Source organism: Papio anubis, chromosome 17, assembly GCF_008728515.1.
Source record: "Papio anubis isolate 15944 chromosome 17, Panubis1.0, whole genome shotgun sequence".
Classification (NCBI taxonomy): Eukaryota; Metazoa; Chordata; class Mammalia; order Primates; family Cercopithecidae; genus Papio; species Papio anubis.
In genome coordinates, this window is record NC_044992.1 from 36,304,144 (window position 1) to 36,325,853 (window position 21,710).

General features: G+C 38.1%; 1 protein-coding gene across 1 annotated transcript in view; it reads right to left on the reverse strand.

Moving 5' to 3' along the window:
• ANKFN1 (ankyrin repeat and fibronectin type III domain containing 1) overlaps window positions 1–21,710 on the reverse strand; it is a 196,436-nt gene that overhangs the window by 153,782 nt on the left and 20,944 nt on the right. Inside the window, exons 3-4 of the mRNA XM_017950614.3 lie at window positions 9,338–9,539; window positions 6,209–6,419 (exon numbers count right to left, since the gene is read on the reverse strand). Of these exons, the coding sequence (XP_017806103.2) occupies window positions 6,209–6,419; window positions 9,338–9,523 (397 nt within the window). The 5' untranslated portion in view covers window positions 9,524–9,539. The remainder of the gene's footprint in view (window positions 1–6,208; window positions 6,420–9,337; window positions 9,540–21,710) is intronic.

Consider the following 21,710-nt stretch of genomic DNA (forward strand, 5'->3'; position numbering starts at 1 on the left):
TAGTTCCACAGGCAGCATCTGAGAGAAAGTGAGAGGGAGGCATTCACCAAGAAATTCAGAAGGAGGGGAGAGGGACTAGAGAGAAGGAGAATGTAGCTAAGGGAAAGGATAAAAAGACTGAAACTAAGAGGTATTCCACCATTCTTACTGGTCCATATCATTAAATAGTGTAAAAATAAAAACAACTAGGGCTACATCTACAACCAAATTCTGTAACAATGTCTGGAAAACAATAACAACAGTATTAACAACAAAAGATACCGCAAAGTTTAAGTTACCGGAATACTTGAAGGTTTTTTCCCATACATTCTGTGTATATGCATGTGTGTGTGTGGGTCTGTGTCTGTCTAGGATACACATAATGAATGTATATGTGCACACTAAGACTTGACATCTGTAACTCCCAGTAGCATAAGACAGGGCTGTCACAAAGGCTAAAATTTCAACTGTAGGCCGGGCACGGTGGCTCATGCCTGTAATCCCAGCACTTTGGGAGGCCGAGGCGGGCGGATCATGAGCTCAGGAGATACAGACTATCCTGGCCAACATGGTGAAACCCCGTTGTTACTAAAAATACAAAAAAATTAGTCGGGCGTAGTGGTGGGCGCCTGTAGTCCCAGCTACTGGGGAGGCTGAGGCAGGAGAATGGCGTGAACCTGGGAGGCAGAGCTTGCGGTGAGCCGAGATCACGCCACTGCACTCTAGCCTGGGTGACAGAGTGAGACTCCTCTCAAAAAAAAAAAAAAAAAAAAAAAAAAAAAAAAAATATTCAACTGTAATTTTCTGAGCATCTACTATGTACTAGGTACTAGAGTCAAAGAATGAAATAAACTCTCTGTGAGTGACCAAATTTGTACACGATAGGCAAAAGAGCTAGTTTCTTTATGATTACTATCTATGGGGCCTTAATGGCCATCTCAGAAAGGCAAGACTCCCATCGATGATTCAGCAAATTCCTCCCGGAGGCTATTGGTTTGAGGGTGGGGGCAGAATATGAGTTAGTCAGAAAAAGGGAGGGGTATATGACTGGGGGCTTTCGTATACAGAGACAACAAGTCTTTCTTTGATAGCAGTTGTTCAACTGAGCATGAGTCATAGCGACTGGGATCCTAAGTGTATGAAACAGTCCATAGCATACCAATGGGTGTCCTGCGGTTCCTCTATACATTGGCTTTCCTAGTTGCAGTGCTTTGAGATTCGGTGGCTGTTTTCCTAAGCTCAGCACATCAGTCTGCAAGAAAGTACTTGGGACTGTACTTCAATAATGGCTGATTGTTTTTCTGCAAGGAAAGTATATTATTTTGTGCTGTTTGCATGAAGATAGGAGGAACAGAAAAAAGTCACTGAAGAAAGATAGTGGATTCATCTAATGAGTAGGCTGGGGTTCTGCATATATTTAACTTCAGAGCAGTGTGCAAGTTTAGATGACCGCTTCTGGGATTTTTCTATGAGTAAGGAAACACACATGGTTGAGTTTCAAGCTATGCATACAAAGAACACGTCCATGTGGCTCTGGCATCAAGGGGTTAAAGAGAGAAGACAGGCCTGACCAATGGTTTAGGAGTTAAGTCCCTAAACCCTCTGTGTCACTGTGATTCCTGTTAAGAAATGGAAAAAGCTACTGAGGATGTTCTGAATTGTGTGAGGATACTTAGTTGGCATAGTGAAAAGAATACTGGGCTAGTTTTCAGAAGGGAATACACAGAGAAAGAGAAGAAAGAAAATTAACCTTGTTAGAAACCCTGGCCTCTGCACTCTGCTTTGAAATATGTAACTGTCATTAGAAGAGGAGCAGATGGAGAGCCAAAGCAGGGAGGAATTGAGCATCTAACATGTAACAGTGAGCATGCCAAAGCTTTCTCACAAACACCAAGGCAGTTCATACAGATCTGGGTTTAAATCTTGACTCTACCACCCATTAACTTTGTTGTGTTGGGATAACTACTTGACCTTTAAAATTCCAATTTCTTTATTGATAAAGATGAAGAAAACAACTTCTACCTCACAAGCCAGTTGTGAAGATCAAGGGAGATGACGTAGACAAAAGGATTTTTGTAGGTGTAAAATACTCTAAGAGCTTCAGACCTCATTGTTACTTTTCCTCTCTTATATATCCTGCCTCTTTGGCTTCTGAGGAACAGTTTACGGCAGGTGTTTGCTTATCTGGTTCTGGTTGGCAGACTGGTTTTTCTCTTGGGCTTGCTCAAACTCATGTACAGAAGCATTTCTGCTTCTTTTGTACTTGATATATAAAGTGAATTAAAAATGCCTGAAAACACTATGTTTTTCTATCCTGCCTCTGTCCAACAGGACTGATACCTTAGTGCACAGAATAGAACAAAGAAATACATCATATGACTTTAGCAAACAGTAGAAAGGGAGAGGTGCAGGGGCCCAGAGGCCACAGCCCTCCACATTGGTTATGTGGAAAGGCAGTGAGTTTGTGCAGAAAGATTCCAGGTGTTGGCATCCTACAGATTTGGACTTGAGTCCTTGGCATCCCTATTCATTTGCTGGATGTGTGACCTTGGGACAGTCAGTTAACTTCTCAGAATCACAAGTTCCTATCTTTAAAATGGAGTCAATAACCTTATCCTGCAGAGTTGGTGTGAAAACCAGAGATGTCGCATGTGGAGACTTCATAGGTACACAACCAATATTGCATTGCCATTTTTACACATGTGAGTCTGTATGTGGTAGTATCTCTTTGCCTTCTTAGGTAGCCAAGGTGACTTAGGTGTCATGTTTCCTGGAGATTGAAACCTGGGTTTATCTCCCATCATTTGTCCTTTACAACTTTGTGATGGTAACATGGTTATCATCCCAGAGAGAATGAGGAGGAAAACCAGGGATCTCTTGAACAAATTTGCTTTCGGTTTCACTAGATATTTAGTACTTGAGTTCTTTTATAGAGGTTTAATTATGCACAGGGGGCTTTGGGAGGTAGGGAGTCTTACTGTTTTCACAGAAAAAGCGGAGTTCTTTGTAGTGTCGCAGGTAAGTAAGTAGGACTAATGTTTCATCCAGCCCAGTGCAGGATGGCCATGGCAACATCTGGATGAATGGTCTCCTTGTTCCTGTAGAATGGGGCTCAGTCTGCGTTCTCCATGTTCAGACCCTCTGATTGTCTCTCTACCCTTCTCTCCCTGGATCTTTGGGACAGACGTTGTTGCAGAATAAATCAGAAGGCAGCAAAGATGCCATTTCAATTTCTTCCATCCTCATTTATCATCCTTCCAAATCCTACAGTTCCACTAAAAAGGGGCAGCACTTTGACTATAGAGCTCTTTTGAAGAGCTGAAATCCTACTGAACCCAAATCTTCACTGTCTCTGATATGGATGTGGTGAGCTTAGCATTTTTAAAATAAGAAATTTTCTGATACAAGGATCTGCTTCTGTACCTAGTCTTTGGGTGGTGGTGATTTATGAAATTTAGGAGCAGAGATGTGACCTCTAATTATATATTTGCTTGCTTCTCTTTCAGCCTTCTGGGTCTCACCACTTGGAAGTAAGTGAATCAGTATTAGTGAAACTAACAGTTTGATGAGTTTACTTTTTTCTTTTAGGAAACATAAAAACAGTGGCTCACAGCCATTGTGGTCAATGGGTCAGAGAGTTTTCACTAAAGGGAATGTGAGTGCCTACTTCATAATGTTGCTGTGAGGATTAAAGGAGTCAATACATGGAAAGTGCTCAGAAAAGTGCCTGACACAGGGTGAGTGCTGCATGATATTACCCCATCCACTCCTGGGTGGGGTCTGCCATTGGCCCCAGTGCAGCTTTCTTCCCCAAGTACTATCGGTGCTACTTCAAAACACATCCAGAAAGAAGCCAGTCACAAAAAACCATATATTATATAATTCTGTTACATGAAATGTCTAGAACAGGTAAATCTATAGAAACAGAAGTTAGGTTCATGGTTGTCAAGAACTGAGAAGAGTTGGGGAGGTTGGGGAGTGATAATAGTTAAATGGTATGATGCTTCTTTTCAGGGCAATGAAGTTCTAAAATTGACAGTGGTGATGGCTGCAAAACTCTGTGCATATACTAAAAACCATTGAATTACATACTTTAAATGGGTAAATTTTATGGTATGTGAGTTGTATCTCAATAAAGCTGTTAAAAATATATCCAGGGCCGGGCGCAGTGGCTCACGTCTGTAATCCCAACACTTTGGGAGGCCAAGGCGAGTGGATCACGAGGTCAGGAGATCAAGACCATCCTGGCTAACATGGTGAAACCTCGTCTCTACTAAAAATACAAAAAATTAGCCGGGCATGGTGGCAGGGGAGGCTGAGGCAGGAGAATGGTGTGAACCCGGGAGGCGGAGCTTGCAGTGAGCTGAGATTGTGCCACTGCAATCTAGCCTGGCAACAGAATGAGACTCCATCTCAAAAAAAAAAAAAAAAAAAAAATATATATATATATATATGTATGTGTGTGTGTGTGTGTGTGTGTGTGTGTATATATATATATGTATCTCCAGAATTCTGATACTACTCAACATCACTGTGTTGTTAGTCCAAGCATCCAGTCTGTCTCCTGGACCACTAAAATGACCTTGTAACTGGTCTTATCAATTTCACAATTGCCTCGCCACTGTCTCTTTTCCATAGAGCACTGTAGTGATCTTCTAATGTAAATCAGAATATGTCATTTATCTTCCTAAATTGCTCCACTGCCTTCCCATCGTACTCGCCACAATTCAAGTTGAACACTGACCATGGCCTCAGGGTCCTGCATAATCTGGTCCCTGTGACTTCTCCCTCAATCATCATTCTCCCTCTTGCTACTTCGCTTTGGCCCCATTAACTTTTTTTGTTCTTCCAATATGTCAGTCTTATTCCTGCCTTCCTCAGCATCTTTCTATTTGCCATTCACTCTGCTGAGACTCTGACCCCCACGTCTTCTCATAGCTCATTCCTTCATATCATCTAGAATTCAACTCAAATATTATCACATTGGAGAGGCTTTTCTTGCCCAACCCTATTTATGTATTCATTTTTTAATTGACATATTGTAACTGCCCATATTTATCGGGTACAACTTGATGTTTTCATATACATTTATGTTGTATAATCATTAAATTAGGGTATTTAGTGTATCCATCACCTCACGCATTTATCATTTCTTTGTGGTGAGACCATTCAAAAGCCTCTCTTCTAGCTACTTTGTAATATACAATACCTAACTGTTAACCATTCCAACATCACCCTACTGTGCAGTAAACAGCAGACATTCCTCCTACCTAATTGTCAAAATTAAAAATAGAACTACCATGCAATGCAGCAATCCCACTACTGGGTATATATCCAAAGGAAATGAAATCAGTATGTTGAAGAGATATATGCATCCCCATGTTTATTATGGCACTATTCACAATAGCTAAGATGTGGAATCAACTTAAGTGTCTATCAACAGATGAACAGATAAAGAACATGCTGTATAAGCCAAGCAAAGAAAGATAAACATGCCATGATCTCACTTATATGTGGAATTTTTTAAAAAGTTGATATCATAGAAGCAGAAATTACAGTGATTACTGACAACTGAGGGGTCGGGATTGTGCGAGATTGGTCAATGGGTACCAACCCATTTCAGGGCGATGGGTTTAAAATAGTCCCTTCCCTATCAATCTCTAGCCACTCATCCATTTTATTTTTTTTCATAGCATTCATCACTATTTGAGTTTGTATTTTATCTATTTACTTGCTCATTGGAAGTCTTCCCAACAAGCATGTAATTTCTGTGAGAATAAGGATTTTTGTCTTGTTTGCTGTTACATTCCTGGCACCTAGAACAGTGTCCCGCACTCGGTGTTTATTGAATGAATGAATGAATGAAGCCACCGCATTGACTGTGGATACAAAACAGAAACACGCAAATGCTTATTCTTATATGTATATCTCCTATTCTGTATCCTTATTTGGAGTATCTCACATAATTTAAAGCTCGTGATAAAATTCTTAGAAGTTCTTTGGGGCTTCGTTTTCACCACTCAGCATATTCTATTTAGAAAGGAACTTGATGCTTAGACCAATAAGTGCTGTCACTATTTGCATGAAAAGTCCATGAAAACATCCAAGGGCTATCAGAGTCCATGCTTAGTCAATCATTCCTGCTCTGAAAGTCAGCAATGGCTATTTTGGTGGCATAAGGCTGGAATCTGTCTTTACCAGTACATGTGTTTATTCTCAGGTTACTTACAGTGTGGACTTTCTTGGGCTCCTGTCCTCAGAAGAATCCTTGCAATGGGCACATTGTTGGTCATGATGGCAATATCCAGGGGTGTCAAGCCCTCGCTGTTAGGTGTGTTAAGGTCGAGTTCTTCTGGTGTATACTGACACAGGAGGATCTGCACAGCATCCATGTCCTGCTGTTCGACTGCCTCAAACATGGCTTCATTGCCCTGGAAATTCTAGAGAGGAGCAAAGGTAGATTAACACAATTTCTTAAACCAGTGTGTCTTTGTAGCTTAGCTCTTTTGAAGTTTAGAGACTGTTTCAGGGACTGTATGTCCACTTTTAAGTGGTATAACTACAATTTATCTCAAGGTCTCCAAAGTAAACACTCTGTTGGACTTCCCCTCCATCATTTCTAATGGACATTGAATAGATGCACTGAGAGAATACAGGATAGCCTGGCTAGGCTGTAGATAAGAGCAAACCTCAGCTTTCCCCAAACTAGTCTTCTGAAAAGTACTCCAATAGTTCATTTGGCTGGGCGTGGTGGCTCACGCCTGTAATCCCAGAACTCTGGGAGGCCGAAGTGGGCAGATCACTTGAGGCGAGGAGCTTGAAACCTGCCTAGCCAACATAGCAAAACCCCATCTCTACTAAAAATACAAAAATTAGCCGAATGTGGTGTTGGGTGCCTGTAATCCCAGCTACTCCAGAGGCTGAGGCAGGAGAATCACTTGAACCCAGGAGGCAGAGATTGCAGTCAGCTGAGATTGTGCCACTGAACTCCAGTCTGGGCAACAGAGGGAGACTCCATCTCATGGAAAAAAAAAAAATAATTAAGAGATGTTCTATGAAGAAAATAGCATGTGGTCAAATCAATTTGATAAACATTAAATTAAACCAAGGGTACCCCATTATTTCCCTGTAGGCTTCCTCAGGGTCTTTAATAATTTTAACATGTATTTTATTGCATTTGCTTTGACTATTCCTGGAATGGTGTTCTACAGAGCACAGTTTGAGAAATGCTGGCATAGATAATGTTAAGGTAGCCGTTATGGCTAGCTTGGAATTGACAGTACACTTGCTCTGTTTTTCCTCAAACTCACGCCCTCCCTCCCCATCCCCAGCCTCTACATTGTCATCTCGTGTCTGGACCATGGCAATGACCTGCCTGCTGCTAGTCTTGGGCTCCCCCAGTTCTCGCTCTATACTGATACAAGAATAATCTTCTTAAAATATACATATTACATGTTACTTCCGCATTTCCAGATATCTACTAGCTCCACGCTGCCTGCGGGCTGATAGTTTCTGAGCCCTAAGATGAGGGGTCCGAGTGTTAGTGTTCAGGGAGGGTTTCAGTGACTGGATGGCAAATTGGTTTTGGGCCTCATGGGACTAGAGCTGAATATTTATAGAATACAGTTCACTTACAGAAAAAAATCACTTAAGAAAATATGGTTCCTTTGAAAAGTTCTTTCAAAGGATTAATAGTAAACAAAAGAGAAGAACTCCGGAATTCTTTTAGGTACATATTTCTTAGCATGTGGGAGAAGACCAACACACGTATTATTTACCCATCTATCTGGTATCTTCACCAAGAGTTGCTTGGTCTTTAAAAGAGTTGAAATACCACTGGTTTTGACGTGCATAGGGATCACCTGATTAACATGTGGAAGATCTCCAGTCACCAAATGTTCAGGTGGTTAGGTTTTATTTTTAGTCTCGTTAAAAATCAATTCTCCCTATCAAAGGCTGCAGGTCAGCTTTAGCTGAGTACATAACACAAAATTGAAATTTGAGGAAAATACAAAGCTATTATGCAAATGCTTGTTTTGACAATGGGGACCCAGGGAATAAAGCTATTTTGGTATGCAGTTTTCTTTGCTGCAAGACAATCTGCTGAATGGTAAAGTGTTTTATCCACAATCTGCTAAACTGAAGAGCCTCTGATGCTTAGGCCCCAATTTAACCACAGCCAAGTCCTCCAAAAAGATGAGTTTGAAATTAGAAAACATATTAGAAAACAAATGAGTTCAAAGTTAAAGTGCCACCCCATCCACAGTCATGTATTTGTTTTTGGCTCTTAGTATTCCTAATTTCTCATGTGCCATATTTACTCTCACTCTTAAGTCATTTCCTCCTCCAAGCTTTTGTTGGCAAACTTTGGCATGCTTCTATCTGGAAAGGCTAGGACTCATTTCTGTTTTAAGAGCAAACAAATGGTGCCATTACTCCCTGCAAAAATCCCCTTGCTGAGCATGTTAATATTATGCTCTCAGCTTTTACTGAGGGCCATTCTAAGAAACTATTATATGTGAATGTCTGTAACATCATCAGTTCCACTATTTATGCCATTCTCTATTACATAACTCACTATGACATCTACAAGGTCCAGAGGACTGAGCAGCAGGTGAATATTCATTTCTCCTGATGGACTGAGACATTTTTAGCTATCAACAGATGGGATGCTATAACCAACTGCGTTTCTTTTTCTGCTTTGACTTTCTGGGAACTCAGAGATGAATGTAATGATAAATTTCAGGTACAGGTACTATATTTGCCTAGATTTTTTGATATATCTATTTTTATTCTTATATCCAATATTTTCTTTTCCTAGTTTTTTTTTGTGTGTGTGTGTGTGTCTGTGTTTTGTGTGTTTTTTTCTTTTTTTTACATTTTTCCTTTACTTTCCTTCCTTCCTCTTCTCTCTCTTTCTTTGTCTATCATATAAAACATGTACATTCTTTGGATTCTATTTTGAATGCCTTTGGAAAGAATGTGTGGTATACATAAGAAATCACTAATAATATTATTATTTGAATGAACACTGGAACTCTCAGAAAGCCATTTAACCTGAAACTTCATATTTGTCAAGCTGCTAGTTTTTGGGGTTTATTTATTTTTTGGTGTAGTAGTGAAATAAAAATTAAGGGAGAAGAAAAAGAAACAAAAAGAAAGGGAAACAGCTCACAATCACTCAGGCTTTGTCTAAAAACATTAATACATGCAGTTACTGCCTTACCTGACTATTCCAGCATTTATAAAATTGCAAGCATCAACTTCTGAAATAAACATGAATCATCTTAGAATATACTTAAACCCAAACATAACTGAATAAATCAAACTGACACAAGAATAAGAATGGTTTCGTTACCACTGAGGTCTTCCTGAGACTCAGCCGATCAGTTCTTGTCCTAAAATAGGCCTCATCGAAGGAAGAGTGGCTCCCCTTCAGTTTCTCAGAGAGGTTCCTGTACAGGCGTTTGGCTGCGTTGGGAGATGAGGGAGCACTATGCTTTTTTGACTGACAGAGATGTAAATTTTGCATTTGTTGGGTCATTTTCACACAACAATTCCTAAGAAGAGGAAAGTCTGATGTTATATCTTTTACACCACAAATTATAAGTTGACATATAATTTTATCATCTCCAGTCAGTATCTGGAATCCAAATACAATATTACAGCTGGTAGGGACCTTAGAGATGATCAGACCCCACTTTTTAATGTTTTAAATGAGAAAGCTGAAACCTAGGGGAAGGAAGCAGCTTATTCATGGCCACAGAGCTAATTGGTGGCAGGAATGAAATGACAACCTCCATTTACTATATAAACATATTCATTTACATACAGACATATATATGATTGAACCTCGACTCAAGTCTTTACTTCTCTATCCCAAGTGTAGAAGCGTCTCTCTGTAACCTAGGGGGTCTGTTCAATTCCTCTTGGGTATATACAACTGGGAGTTTTCTACTTACATCCCCCTAGATGCTGGCGTCTGTTGGGTATATAAGAAAGTGTGACTCTGTCTCAGATGGACAGACACAAGTTAACTTCTGCATAGCCCCAATCTCTTGAGGTAGCAGTTAACTTGCATCTGTCCTCTGTCCATCTGAGGTTTGGTGAACTATCCCAGTACTCAGAAGCTTGGGGAATTCGTACCCATAGGCCCATCCCTGCTCACCTCAGATACCCTGGATGGGGTCCACCAAAGCACTCACTACTGGCATTCTTCAATTAGTACTTGACTGTTGTTTCAGAAATCTCTAACGAGGTCCCCACCAATGTCACACCTGAAGTCAGTTTCCAGATCAGCCATGCCATTCAAAAGCCACCCACAATGACTTTGGGTGTTGATCTTGAAATTTTGATGCTATCAAGGCTGTGGCTTCCTGGCATGTGTATATGTATATGTATTGGATGAACAAAGGAATGAATGAAATAACTAGTCAAGGTAATTCTGTGCAAAGTGTCTCCCTGGTAGAGCCTCTGATGCACCGGGCCCAGCACTCTCTGGAGCATGTCACTGCCTTCTCACCACTTCCCCTCAAATGTTTTAAATTTAATTTTTAAAATTAGTACATAATAAATATACACATTTTGGGGTATATGTGATAATTTAGTACATTTATATAATTTACAAAGATCAAATCAGTGTAAATTCCCATCACTTTAAATATTTAGGAGCCTAGTATATAGGAAGACTCATAGTATCTAATATTTTTTTTGTTGTAGGCATTCAATAGATAATTGAGAATAAATGATTGCACATACGAGAGTCTATTATATTTAATATACTAGAGCACTACCCAGAAAGTTAATTTCATCTTCATGCCTTTGAACTGGATTCCATGTCTGCTAGCACAAACTAACTTCGATTCACTTTGACTTTAAGAAATGGAGATTCATTTTCATTACATTGTTAAATGTCCTCAGGCTTTTTGTTTGTTTGTTTGTTTTCTTTTTGTTTGATTTCCAGCTTTTAAGTTCATGGCTACATGTGCAGGATATGTAGGTTCGTTACATAGGTAAATGCGTGCTATGGTGGTTTGCTGCACAGATTATCCCTTTACCTAGGTATTAAGCCCAGCATTCATTAGCTATTCTTGCTGATGCTCCCCCTCCTCCCAGCCCGCAACCTCTGACAGGACCCAGTATGTGTTTTTCCTCACCATGTGTCCATGTGTCCATGTGTCCATGTGTTCTCATCATTCAGCTCCCACTTAAAAGTGAGAACGTGTAATATTTGGTTTTCTGTTCCTGCATTAGTTTGCTGAGGATAATGGCTTCCAGCTTCATCCATGTCCCTACAAAGAACATACCTCATTTCTTTTTATGGCTCCATAGTATTCCATGGTGTATATAAACCATATTTCTTTATGCAGCCTATCATTGATGGGCATTTGGGTTGATTCTGTGTCTTTGCTATTGTGAATAGTGTTGCAGTGAACATATGCATACATATATCTTTATAATAGAACGGTTTGTATTCCTTTGGGTGTATACCCAGTATTGGGATTGCTTGGTCAAATGATATTTCTGCCTTTAGGTATTTGAGGAATCACCATGCTGTCTTCCACAATCGTTGAACTAATTTACACTCCCACCAACAGTGTAAAAGTGTTTTGTTTTCTCCATAATCTGGCCAGAATCTGTTGTTTTTTGACTTTTTAGTAATAGCCATTCTGACTGGTGTGAGATGGTATCTCACTGTGGATTTTATCTAATGATCAGTGATGTTGAGCTTCTTTGCATGTTTATTGGCCACATGTATATTTTCTTTTGAGAAGAGTCTGTTCATGTCTTTTGCCCACTTTTTAATGGGGTTGTTATTTTTTCCTGTAAATTTGTTCAAGTTCCTTGTAGATGCTGGATATTAGACCTTTTCAGATGCATAGTTTGCAAATATTTTGCCCATTCTGTAGGTTGTCTGTTCACTCTGACGATAGTTTCTTTTGCTGAGGCACCTTTTAAGTTTTGTCTGCAATTTCCTTCGAGATAAAAATACTTCCTAGATCCTTTTAAGGTGGTCCTACTTAGTCAGTCTTAGTGATGTCCAGGAGGCCCTACCCAGTTTTAGCTAAATGGACATATTTACATTTGGAAGGATGATGCAATGCATTGTCTGTAATGTATATGTATGTATATGTTTTTATAAATCTTTAATAACCTTCTCAAAAGTAGCAATGGAAAGGGAGGTGATTTGGCATCTTTTTTCTTCTATCTACAAATCCTTTACCTTTGATTCAATAGCAAATAGAGGGTTTTCTCTCACTTATTTTTTTCCATTCCCACAAAAATTCCAGATTCATATGCAAGCTGGCTCACATGGGGATTGCCTTAACCTCCTTCTTTCTGCTTTCTGTCTCTAGCTTTTTCCTTCAGCATTAATGCCCCAGTTCAAGCCATCTGTTTTCTCTACATCATTATTGTTCCCCAAATAACTCTACATTCTTTTGTATCTCCCACAATGCCCAGAAGTCCAGTAAATAAATTCTTGTCTATTGATCAAATTCCAGCTACTTGCCCTCTAACTGATGACACCTACCCACATGGCCCCTTTTGTCTTTGCTCATCTCCCATCTGTTCCCTTCAGTCAACATAGGTTGACTTTCTCTGTCTCTCTGACTTCCTTCTCATCCTCCCCCAGCTGTCCCTTCCTTCCAGGCTATTCTGTAGCTGTTTCCACTCTTTTAGCTTCATCTATCATTATGTTTTCTTTTTCTACTCTATATTTAAAATTTTGTCAGGTAAGATGGTGAGAAAGACAACTTTCTGTTATTTGTTATTACAAATATGCCCCTCCCAACTAATTGTACTCTTAAATTTTTACCCTTATGGAAAGAGACAAGCATTTGAGAATCAGTGTAGCTTTAGTTTTGGAATTTGGCAGACCCGGTTGGAATCTTGATATTGTTATCTACAATCTATGTGACTTTGGGAATCTTATTTAAATTCTATGAGTTTATTTCATCATTTATCAAAAGACATTTATCAAAACTCTTTTTTTCTAGAGTTGTGAAAATTAATTAACAAATGAAAGGTACCTATTCTGTTTTGTGCATAGTATCCACTCAATAAAGAGTAGAAATTATTACGTTGAGTATTTTTCTCAAAATAGAGACACCAAAGTATATCATAACAATTTAAATAGTTTTATTGCTTGTTTTAAATAATGTCTTGAAATTAATTTTATGTACTCAAGTAGAGACTTCCATATGTTTGTTTATAGTAACATATAATAAAACAGATATAGGAAGTAGAAACTTCAAACTATTAGAGGGAAGGGTAGAATAAAGATTAATCTAAAATAGTTTAAAAATTAAAAAATAAAAAACATAATAAACAGAAAATGTAAAATGAAGTCATAAGGTTAATGTCCTAATATTATCTTTTCATAAATGATGAAATAAACTCAGGGAATTTAAATAAGGTGCCCAAAGTCACAGAGACTGTAGGTAACAATATCAGAATTTGGGCCTGCCATTCCAGAACCAAAACTATAGGTTGAATATATCTGTGCTCACAACATATTCAAAAGTTTACTTTTCCTAATAAAAGACAAAGACTCTCCGACCAGAATTCCTAAAAAGCCATTTACAAATGGTACACCTAAATAAACATTTCACATAAAGATTGAAAAAAAAAAAAAATATGTCAATGGGAATGGTAGAGAAAGGACCTCCAAAAGTCCTTTTCTCTATAAAAGCAAAGAGAACCATAGAAAAATGGTTAAAATTAACTTTTTCAGGATCTGGGAAGTTAACCAAAGGCTTGCAGCAATCCAGGATGTCTTTATTCAAGAAAAATGGCTGAATTTAGTAAGAACAGCAAGCTTTGTGGCATTCTAACTTGCCCTGTTCCCATATTCTCCAGGTCTGTGGCAGTCTTAGAAACCAACAGTTTACATTCATGGTAAGAGCAGTGACCTGTCCAATCAAGCTACCATTGACTTCCTTGGCAGAATTACAAAAAACTTATTTAAATTTCATCTAGAACCAAAAAAGAGCCCATATAGCCAAGACAATCCTAAGCAAAAGGAGCAAAGCTGGAGGTATCATGCTGTCTGACTTCAAACTATACTACAAGGCTACAGTAACCAAAACAGCATGGTACTAGTACCAAAACAGATATATAGAACGATGGAACAGAACAGAGACCTCAGAAATAACACCACACATTCACAACCATCTGATTTTCAACAAACCTGACAAAAACAAGCAATGTGGAAAGGATTCCCTATTTAGTAAATAGTGCTGGGGAAACTGGCCAGCCATATGCAGAAAAAAAAACTGGACCCCTTCATTACATCTTATACAAAAATTAACTCAAGATGGATTAAAGACTTAAATGTGAAACCCAAAACCATAAAACACCCTAGAAGAAAACCTAGGCAATACCATTCAGGACATAGGCATGGGAAAAGACTTCATGACTAAAACACCAAAAGCAATTGCAAAAAAAGCCAAAATTGACAAATGGGAGCTAATCAAACTAAAGAGCTTCTGCACAGTAAAAGAAACTATCATCAGAGTGAAGCGGCAACCTAGAGATTGGGGGAAAATGTTTGCAATCTGCCTCTCTGACAAAGGTCTAATGTCCAGAATCTACAAGGAACTTAAATAAATTTACAAGACTACCAGAGTTGCTACATCATTAACAAAATGCTTAATTTTCAAGAAAACTATGCGTGAACCATGCACAGAAACAAAAATTATGTCCCATACTGAGGAAATAAAGCAGTCAATAGAAATGATTCCTGCAGAATCCTAAATGCTGGACTTACTACACAAAGACTTTTAAATTAGCTATTTTAAATACATTCAAAGAACTAAACCATATCCAAAGAAACAAAGAAAATTATGAGAATGATGTCTTGCCAAATAGAAAATACAATAAAGAGATTGAAATTATGAAACAAATCAAGAACCAAATAGAGATTCTAAAATTTAAAAGCATGTTAATTGAAATGAAAAATATACTCAACAGCTGATTTGAGCAGGCAGAGGAAAGAATCAGCAAACATAAAGACAGATCAATCGAGATCATCCAGTGTGAGGAGTGAAAAAAATATGAAGAAAAGTGAAGAGTGCAGAGATCCTTGTAACACTGTCAAGTGTACCAACATACAAATAAAAGGAGTCCCAGGACAAGAAGAGAGGTATAGAAACGCTATTTGAAGAAATAATGGCCAAAATATCCCCCAATTTAAGTATGCATCCACAGGCTCAATGAATATTAAGTAGAATAAACTCAAAGAGAGCCACACCTAGATACATTATAATCAAACCATTAGAAACCAAAGACATAGAGAGAATGTTAAAGATAGCAAGAGAGAAAAGACTCATCACATTCAAAGGATCCTCAAAAAGATTAACATTTTCACCAAAAATCATAGGGGCCAAAAGGAAGTGGTACGATGTAATCAAAGTGATGAACAAAAAAGACTGTCAAGAATTTCTCTACCCAACAAAACTACACTTCAAAAATAAAGAGGAAATTAAGATACTGCCAGATAAACAAAAATTTTGATATTATACCCACTCTACAATAAACACAAACAAGACTCCTTCAGGTTGAAATGAAAGGACACTAGATAGTAATGCAAATCCACATGAAGAAAGATAAAGCATTGAGCAATGACACATATAGACTCAAAATAAAGGGATGGAGGAAAAGCTACCAAACAAATGGAAAACAGAAAAAAGCAGAAGTTGCAATCCTAGTCTCTGGCAAAACAGACTTTAAACCAACAAAGAACAACCACAACAACAACAAAAACCAAGAAGGACATTACATAATGGTAAAGGGTTCAATTCAGCAAGAAGGTCTAACTATCCCAAATATACATGCACCCAGTACAGGAGCACTCAGATTCATAAAGCAAGTTCTTAGAGACCGTCAAAGAGACTTTGACTTCCACACAGTAACAGTGGGAGACTGTAACACCCCACTGACAATATAAGACAGATCATCAAGACAGAAAATTAACAAAGATGACCTGAACTCAACACTGGAACAAACGGACCTGATAGATATCTGTAGAACTCTCCATACCAAAACAACAGAATATACATTTTTCTAATCGCCACATGGTACTTACTCTAAAATTGGTCACATGATCGGAAGTAAAACACTCCTTAGCAAATGCAGAACTGAAATCATATCAATCTCTTGGATCACGTTGCAATCAAATTAGAACTCAAGACTATGAGATTCACTCAAAACCATATAATTATATGGAAATTGAATAACATGCTCCTGAATGGCATTTGGGTAAATAATTGAATTAAGGCAGAAATCAAGAAGTTCTTTGAAACTAATGAGAACAAAAAACAATGTACCAGAATCTCTGGGACACAGCTCAGGCAGTGTTAAGACAGAAATTTACAGCACTTAGTGCCCCCATCGAAAAGTTAGATCTCAAGTTAACAACCTAACATCACAACAAAAAGAACTAGAGAACCAAGAACAAACAAATCCCAAAGCTAGCAGAAGACAAGAAATAACCAAAATCAGAGCTGAACTTAAGGAGGCAGAGACATGGAAAACCATTCAAAAGATCAATTAATCCAGGAGTAAGTTTTTTGAAAAAAATAATAAAATAGATAAACCATTAGCCAGAATAATAAAGAAGGAAAGAGAGAATATTCAAATAAAAACAATCAGAAATGATAAGGGGGATATTACCACTGACCCCACAGAAATACAAACAACTATCAGAGAATATGATAAACACCTCTATGCACATAAACCAGAAAATCTAGAAGAAATGGATAAATTCCTGGTCACATACACTCTCCCAACACTGAACCAAGAAGAAATTGAATCATTGAAGAGGCCAATAAATGAGTTCTGAAATTGATGCAGTAATAAATAGCCTACCAACCAAAAAAACCTCAGGGCCAGATGGAGTCACAGCTGAATTCTACCAGATGTACAAAGAAGAGTTGGTATCATTCCTACTGAAACTATTCCAAAAAATTGCAAAGGAGGGACTTTTCCCTAACTGATGCTATGAGGCCAGCATCACCCTGATACCAAAACCTGGCAGAGATACAGTAAAAAAGAAAACTTTAGGCCAATGTCCTTGATGAACATTGATGCAAAAATCCTCAACAAAATGCTGGTAAACTGAATCCACGAGCACATCAAAAAGCTTATCCACCACGATGAAGTAGGCTTCATCCTTGGGATGCAAAGTTGGTTCAACATATGCAAATCAATAAATGTGATTTATCACATAAACAGGATGAAAGAAAAAAAGCCGCATGATTATCTCAATAGATGAAAACAAGACTTGATAAAATTCAACATCTCTTCATGTTAACAACTCTCGATAAACTAGGTGCTGAAGGAACATACCTCAAAATAATAAGAGCCATGTATGACAAACCCACAGCCAATATTGTACTGAATGGGCAAAAGCTGGAAACATTCCCCTTGAAAACTGGCATAAGAAAAGGATGCCCTCTCTCACTACTCCTATTCAACATAGCACTGGAAGTTCTGGCCAAGGCAATCAGGCAAGAGAAAGAAAGAAAGGGTATTCAAATAGGAAGACAGGAAGTCAAACTATCCCTGTTTGCAGATGATATGATCTTATATCTAGAAAATCCCACAGTCTCAGCCCAAAATCTTCTTAAACTGATAAACAACTTTAGCAAAGTCTCAGGATACAAAATCAATGTGCCAAAACTACTAGCATTCCTGTATACCAACAACAGTCAAGCCAACAGCCAAAACAGAAATCTACTCCCATTCACAACTGTCACAAAAAGAATAAAATACCTAGGAATTCTGCTAACTAGGGAGGTGAAATATCTCTACAAGGAGAACTAAAACCACTGCTCAAATAAATCAGAGATGACACAAACAAATGGAAAAACATTCCATCCTCATGGATAGGAAGTATCAATATCGTGAAAATGGCCATACTGCCCAAAGCAATTTATAGATTTAATGCTATCCCTATTAAACTACCATTCACATTCTTCCCAGAACTAGCAAAAACTATTTTAAAATTCATATGGAACCAAAAAAAGAGCCCAAATAGTCAAGACAATCCTAAGCAAACAGAACAAAGCTGGAGGCAGCACGCTACCCAACTTTGAGCTATAATACAGGGCTACAGTAACCAAAACAGCATGGTACTGGCACAAGAACAGAGACACAGACCAATGGAAAAGAATAACGAACCCAGAAATAAGACTGTGCACCTACAACTATCTGATCTTCGACAAAACTGATAAAGACAATAGGGAAAGGATTCCCTATTCAATAAATGGTGCTGGGATAACTGGCTAGACATAAGCAGAAGATTGAAACTGGAACCCTTCCTTACACCATATACAAAAATTAACTCAAGATAGATTAAGGACTTAAATGTAAATTCCAAAACTATTTAAAAAACCCTGGAAGACAACCTAGCTATGCCATTCAGGACATAGGCATGGGCAAAGATTTCATGATGAAGATGCCAAAAGCATTTGCAACAAAAGCAAAAACTGACAAGTGGGATCTAATTAAACTAAAGAGCTTCTGCACAGCAAAAGAAACTGTCAGCAGAGTAAACAGACAACTTACAGTAAAAGAGAAATATTTTGCAAACTATACATCTGACAAAGGTCTAATATCCAGCATCTACAAGGAACTTAAACAAATTTACAAGAAACAAACTTCCCCATAAAAAAGTGGGCAAAGGACATGAACAGACACGTTTTCTTCAAAAGAAGACATACATGCAGCCAACAATCATATGAAAAAAGCTCATCATTACTAATCATTAGAGAAATACAAATCAAAACCACAATGAGATACCATCACACACTAGTCAGAATGGCTACTATTAAAAAGTCAAAAAATAACAGATGCTGGCAAGGTTGTGGAGGAAAAGGAACACTTATACACTGTTGGTGGGTGTGTAAATTAGTCCAGCCATTGTGGAAAACAGTGTGGTGATTCTTCAGAGATCTAAAGACAGAAATACCATTTGACTCAGCAATCCCAATGCTGTGTATATACCCAAAGAAATATAAACCATTCTTTTATAAAGACATACATGCATATGTTCATTGCAGGACTATTCACAGTAGCAAAGACATGGAATCAATCTAAATATCCATCAATGATAGACTGAATAAGGAATATGTGGTACATATACACCATGGAATACTATGCAGCTATAAAAAGAACAAGATTATGACCTTTGCAGGGACATGGGTGGAGCTGGAGGCCACTATCCTTAGCAAACCAACACAGGAATAGAAAACCAAATGTTGCATGTTATCACTTATAAGTGAGAGCTAAATGATAAGAACACATGGACACATAGAGGGGAACAAGAGATACTGGGGCCTTTCAGAGGGTGAAGGGTAGGAAGAGGGACAGGATCAGGAAAAACAACTAATGGGTACTAGGCTGAATACCTGGGTGATGAAATAATCTGTACAACAAAACCCGATGACACAAGTTTACCTATGTAACAAACCTGCACTTGTACCCCTGAACTTAAACCAAAGTTAAAAAACAGAAAGCACTGAGAAGGAAATTATACAGACAAATATAAAATACAGTATAAATATAAAGACGGCATAAACTTATCTTTTATTTTTGTATTTTTTCTCTTTTCTGATTTAAATGACAATGAAATGGAAAAGAAATCAAGAAAACAATTTAATTTACAATAGCATCAAAAAGATTAACATACTTAGAAATAAATTTAACAAAAGAAGTAAAAAACTAATTTTCAGAAAATACAAAACGTCATTGAAATAAATTAAGAAAAATATAAACAAATGGAAAGACATTCTTTGTTCATGGATTAGAAGCCTTGATATTGCCCACCCAATGGGAGGCACTGACTGGAAATTGGAGAGTAAGGTAGTGGTATTTACCCCTCTTCATCTGTGGGGTATCCTTTTCAATTCAACTTATTTCCTCTGCATTACAGAAATTGCTTCCTCCTTTTGTCCCTGCAGGCTTTACCATTCCTTACTGGTTTTCACTAACTTGCCCATTCTTTTGTAAGTGTTCTTATTAATAACCTCCCCTCTGTTCTTCTGCTTGAATGCACTGTATGATTCTTGCTGGGATCTTGAATAATACATCATATAATCCCTATAACATCCATGAGAGTATCTTGAAATGGATAGCAACAGTACTCTTTGCAACTTTAAACTGAACTGAAAAAAAATACTCAAGTGTTAAATAAATATAAGGTGGGCAAAATAAATAGAGTCCTTTAAAAAGACTGGACAAGGAAACTGTATCTGTTGTGTTAAATCTGGGATATCACTCTTAAGAGAGCATTCCTCATTAGCAATTTTCACTGAAAAACCCACAGGTTGAAGTCTATCATTACATTTTATTCCATTCTTTTTTTAAAATTATACTTTAAGTTCTAGGGTACGTGTGCACAATGTGCAGGTTTGTTACATAAGTATATATGTGCCATGTTGGTTTGCTGCACCCATTAACTCATCATTCACATTAAGTACGTCTCCTAATGCTATCCCTCCCCCAGCCCCTCACCCCGTGACAGGCCCTGGTGTGTGATGTTCCCCACCCTGTGTCCAAGTGTTCTCATTGTTCAATTCCCATCTACGAGTGAGAACATGTAGTGTTTGGTTTTCTGTCCTTGTGATACTTTGCTGAGAATGATGGTTTCCAGCTTTATCCATGTCCCTGAACAGGACATGAATTCATGCTTTTTTATGGCTGCATAGTATTCTATGGTGTATATGTGCCACATTTTCTTAATCCAGTCTATCATTGATGGACATTTGGGTTGGTTCTGAGTTTTTTGCTATTGTGAATAGTGCTGCAATAAACATACGTGTGCATATGCCTTTGTAGTAGCATGATTTATAATCCTTTGGGTATATACCCAGTAATGGGATTGCTGGGTCAAATGATATTTTTAGTTCTAGATCCTTGAGGAATCGCCACACTGTTTCCACAATGGTTGAACTAGTTTACACTCCCACCAACAGTGGAAAACATTCCTATTTTTCCACATCCTCTCCAGCATCTGTTGTTTTCTGATTTTTTAATGATCGCCATTCTAACTGGTGTGAGATGGTATCTCACTGTGGTTTTGATTTGCATTTCTCTGATGACCAGTGATAATAAGCATTTTTTCATGTGTCTGTTGGCTGCATAAATGTTTTCTTTTGATAAGTGTCTGTTCACATCCTTTGCCCACTTTTTGATGGTGTTGTTTGTTTTTTTCTTGTAAATTTGTTTAAGTTCTTTGTAGATTCTGGATACAAGCCCTTTGTCAGATGGGTAGATTGCAAAATTTTTCTCCCATTCTGTAGGTTGCCTGTTCACACTGATGGTAGTTTCTTTTGCTGTGCAGAAGCCCTTTAATTTAATTAGATCCCATTTGTCAATTTTGGCTTTTGTTGCCATTGCTGTTGGTGATTTAGTCATGAAGTCCTTGCCTGAGCACCCAGATTCATAAAACAAGTCCTTAGAGACCTACAAAGAGACTTAGACACCCACACAATAATGATGGGAGATTTTAACACCCCACTATCAATATTAGACAGATCGGTGAGACAGAAGGTTAACAAGGATATCCAGGACTTAAACTCAGCTCTGCACCAAGCAGACTTAATAGACATCTACAGAACTCTCCACTCAAAATCAACAGAATGTACGTTCTTCCAAGCACCACATCACACTTATTCCAAAATTGACCACGTAATTGGAAGTAAAGCACTCCTCAGCAAATGTAAAAG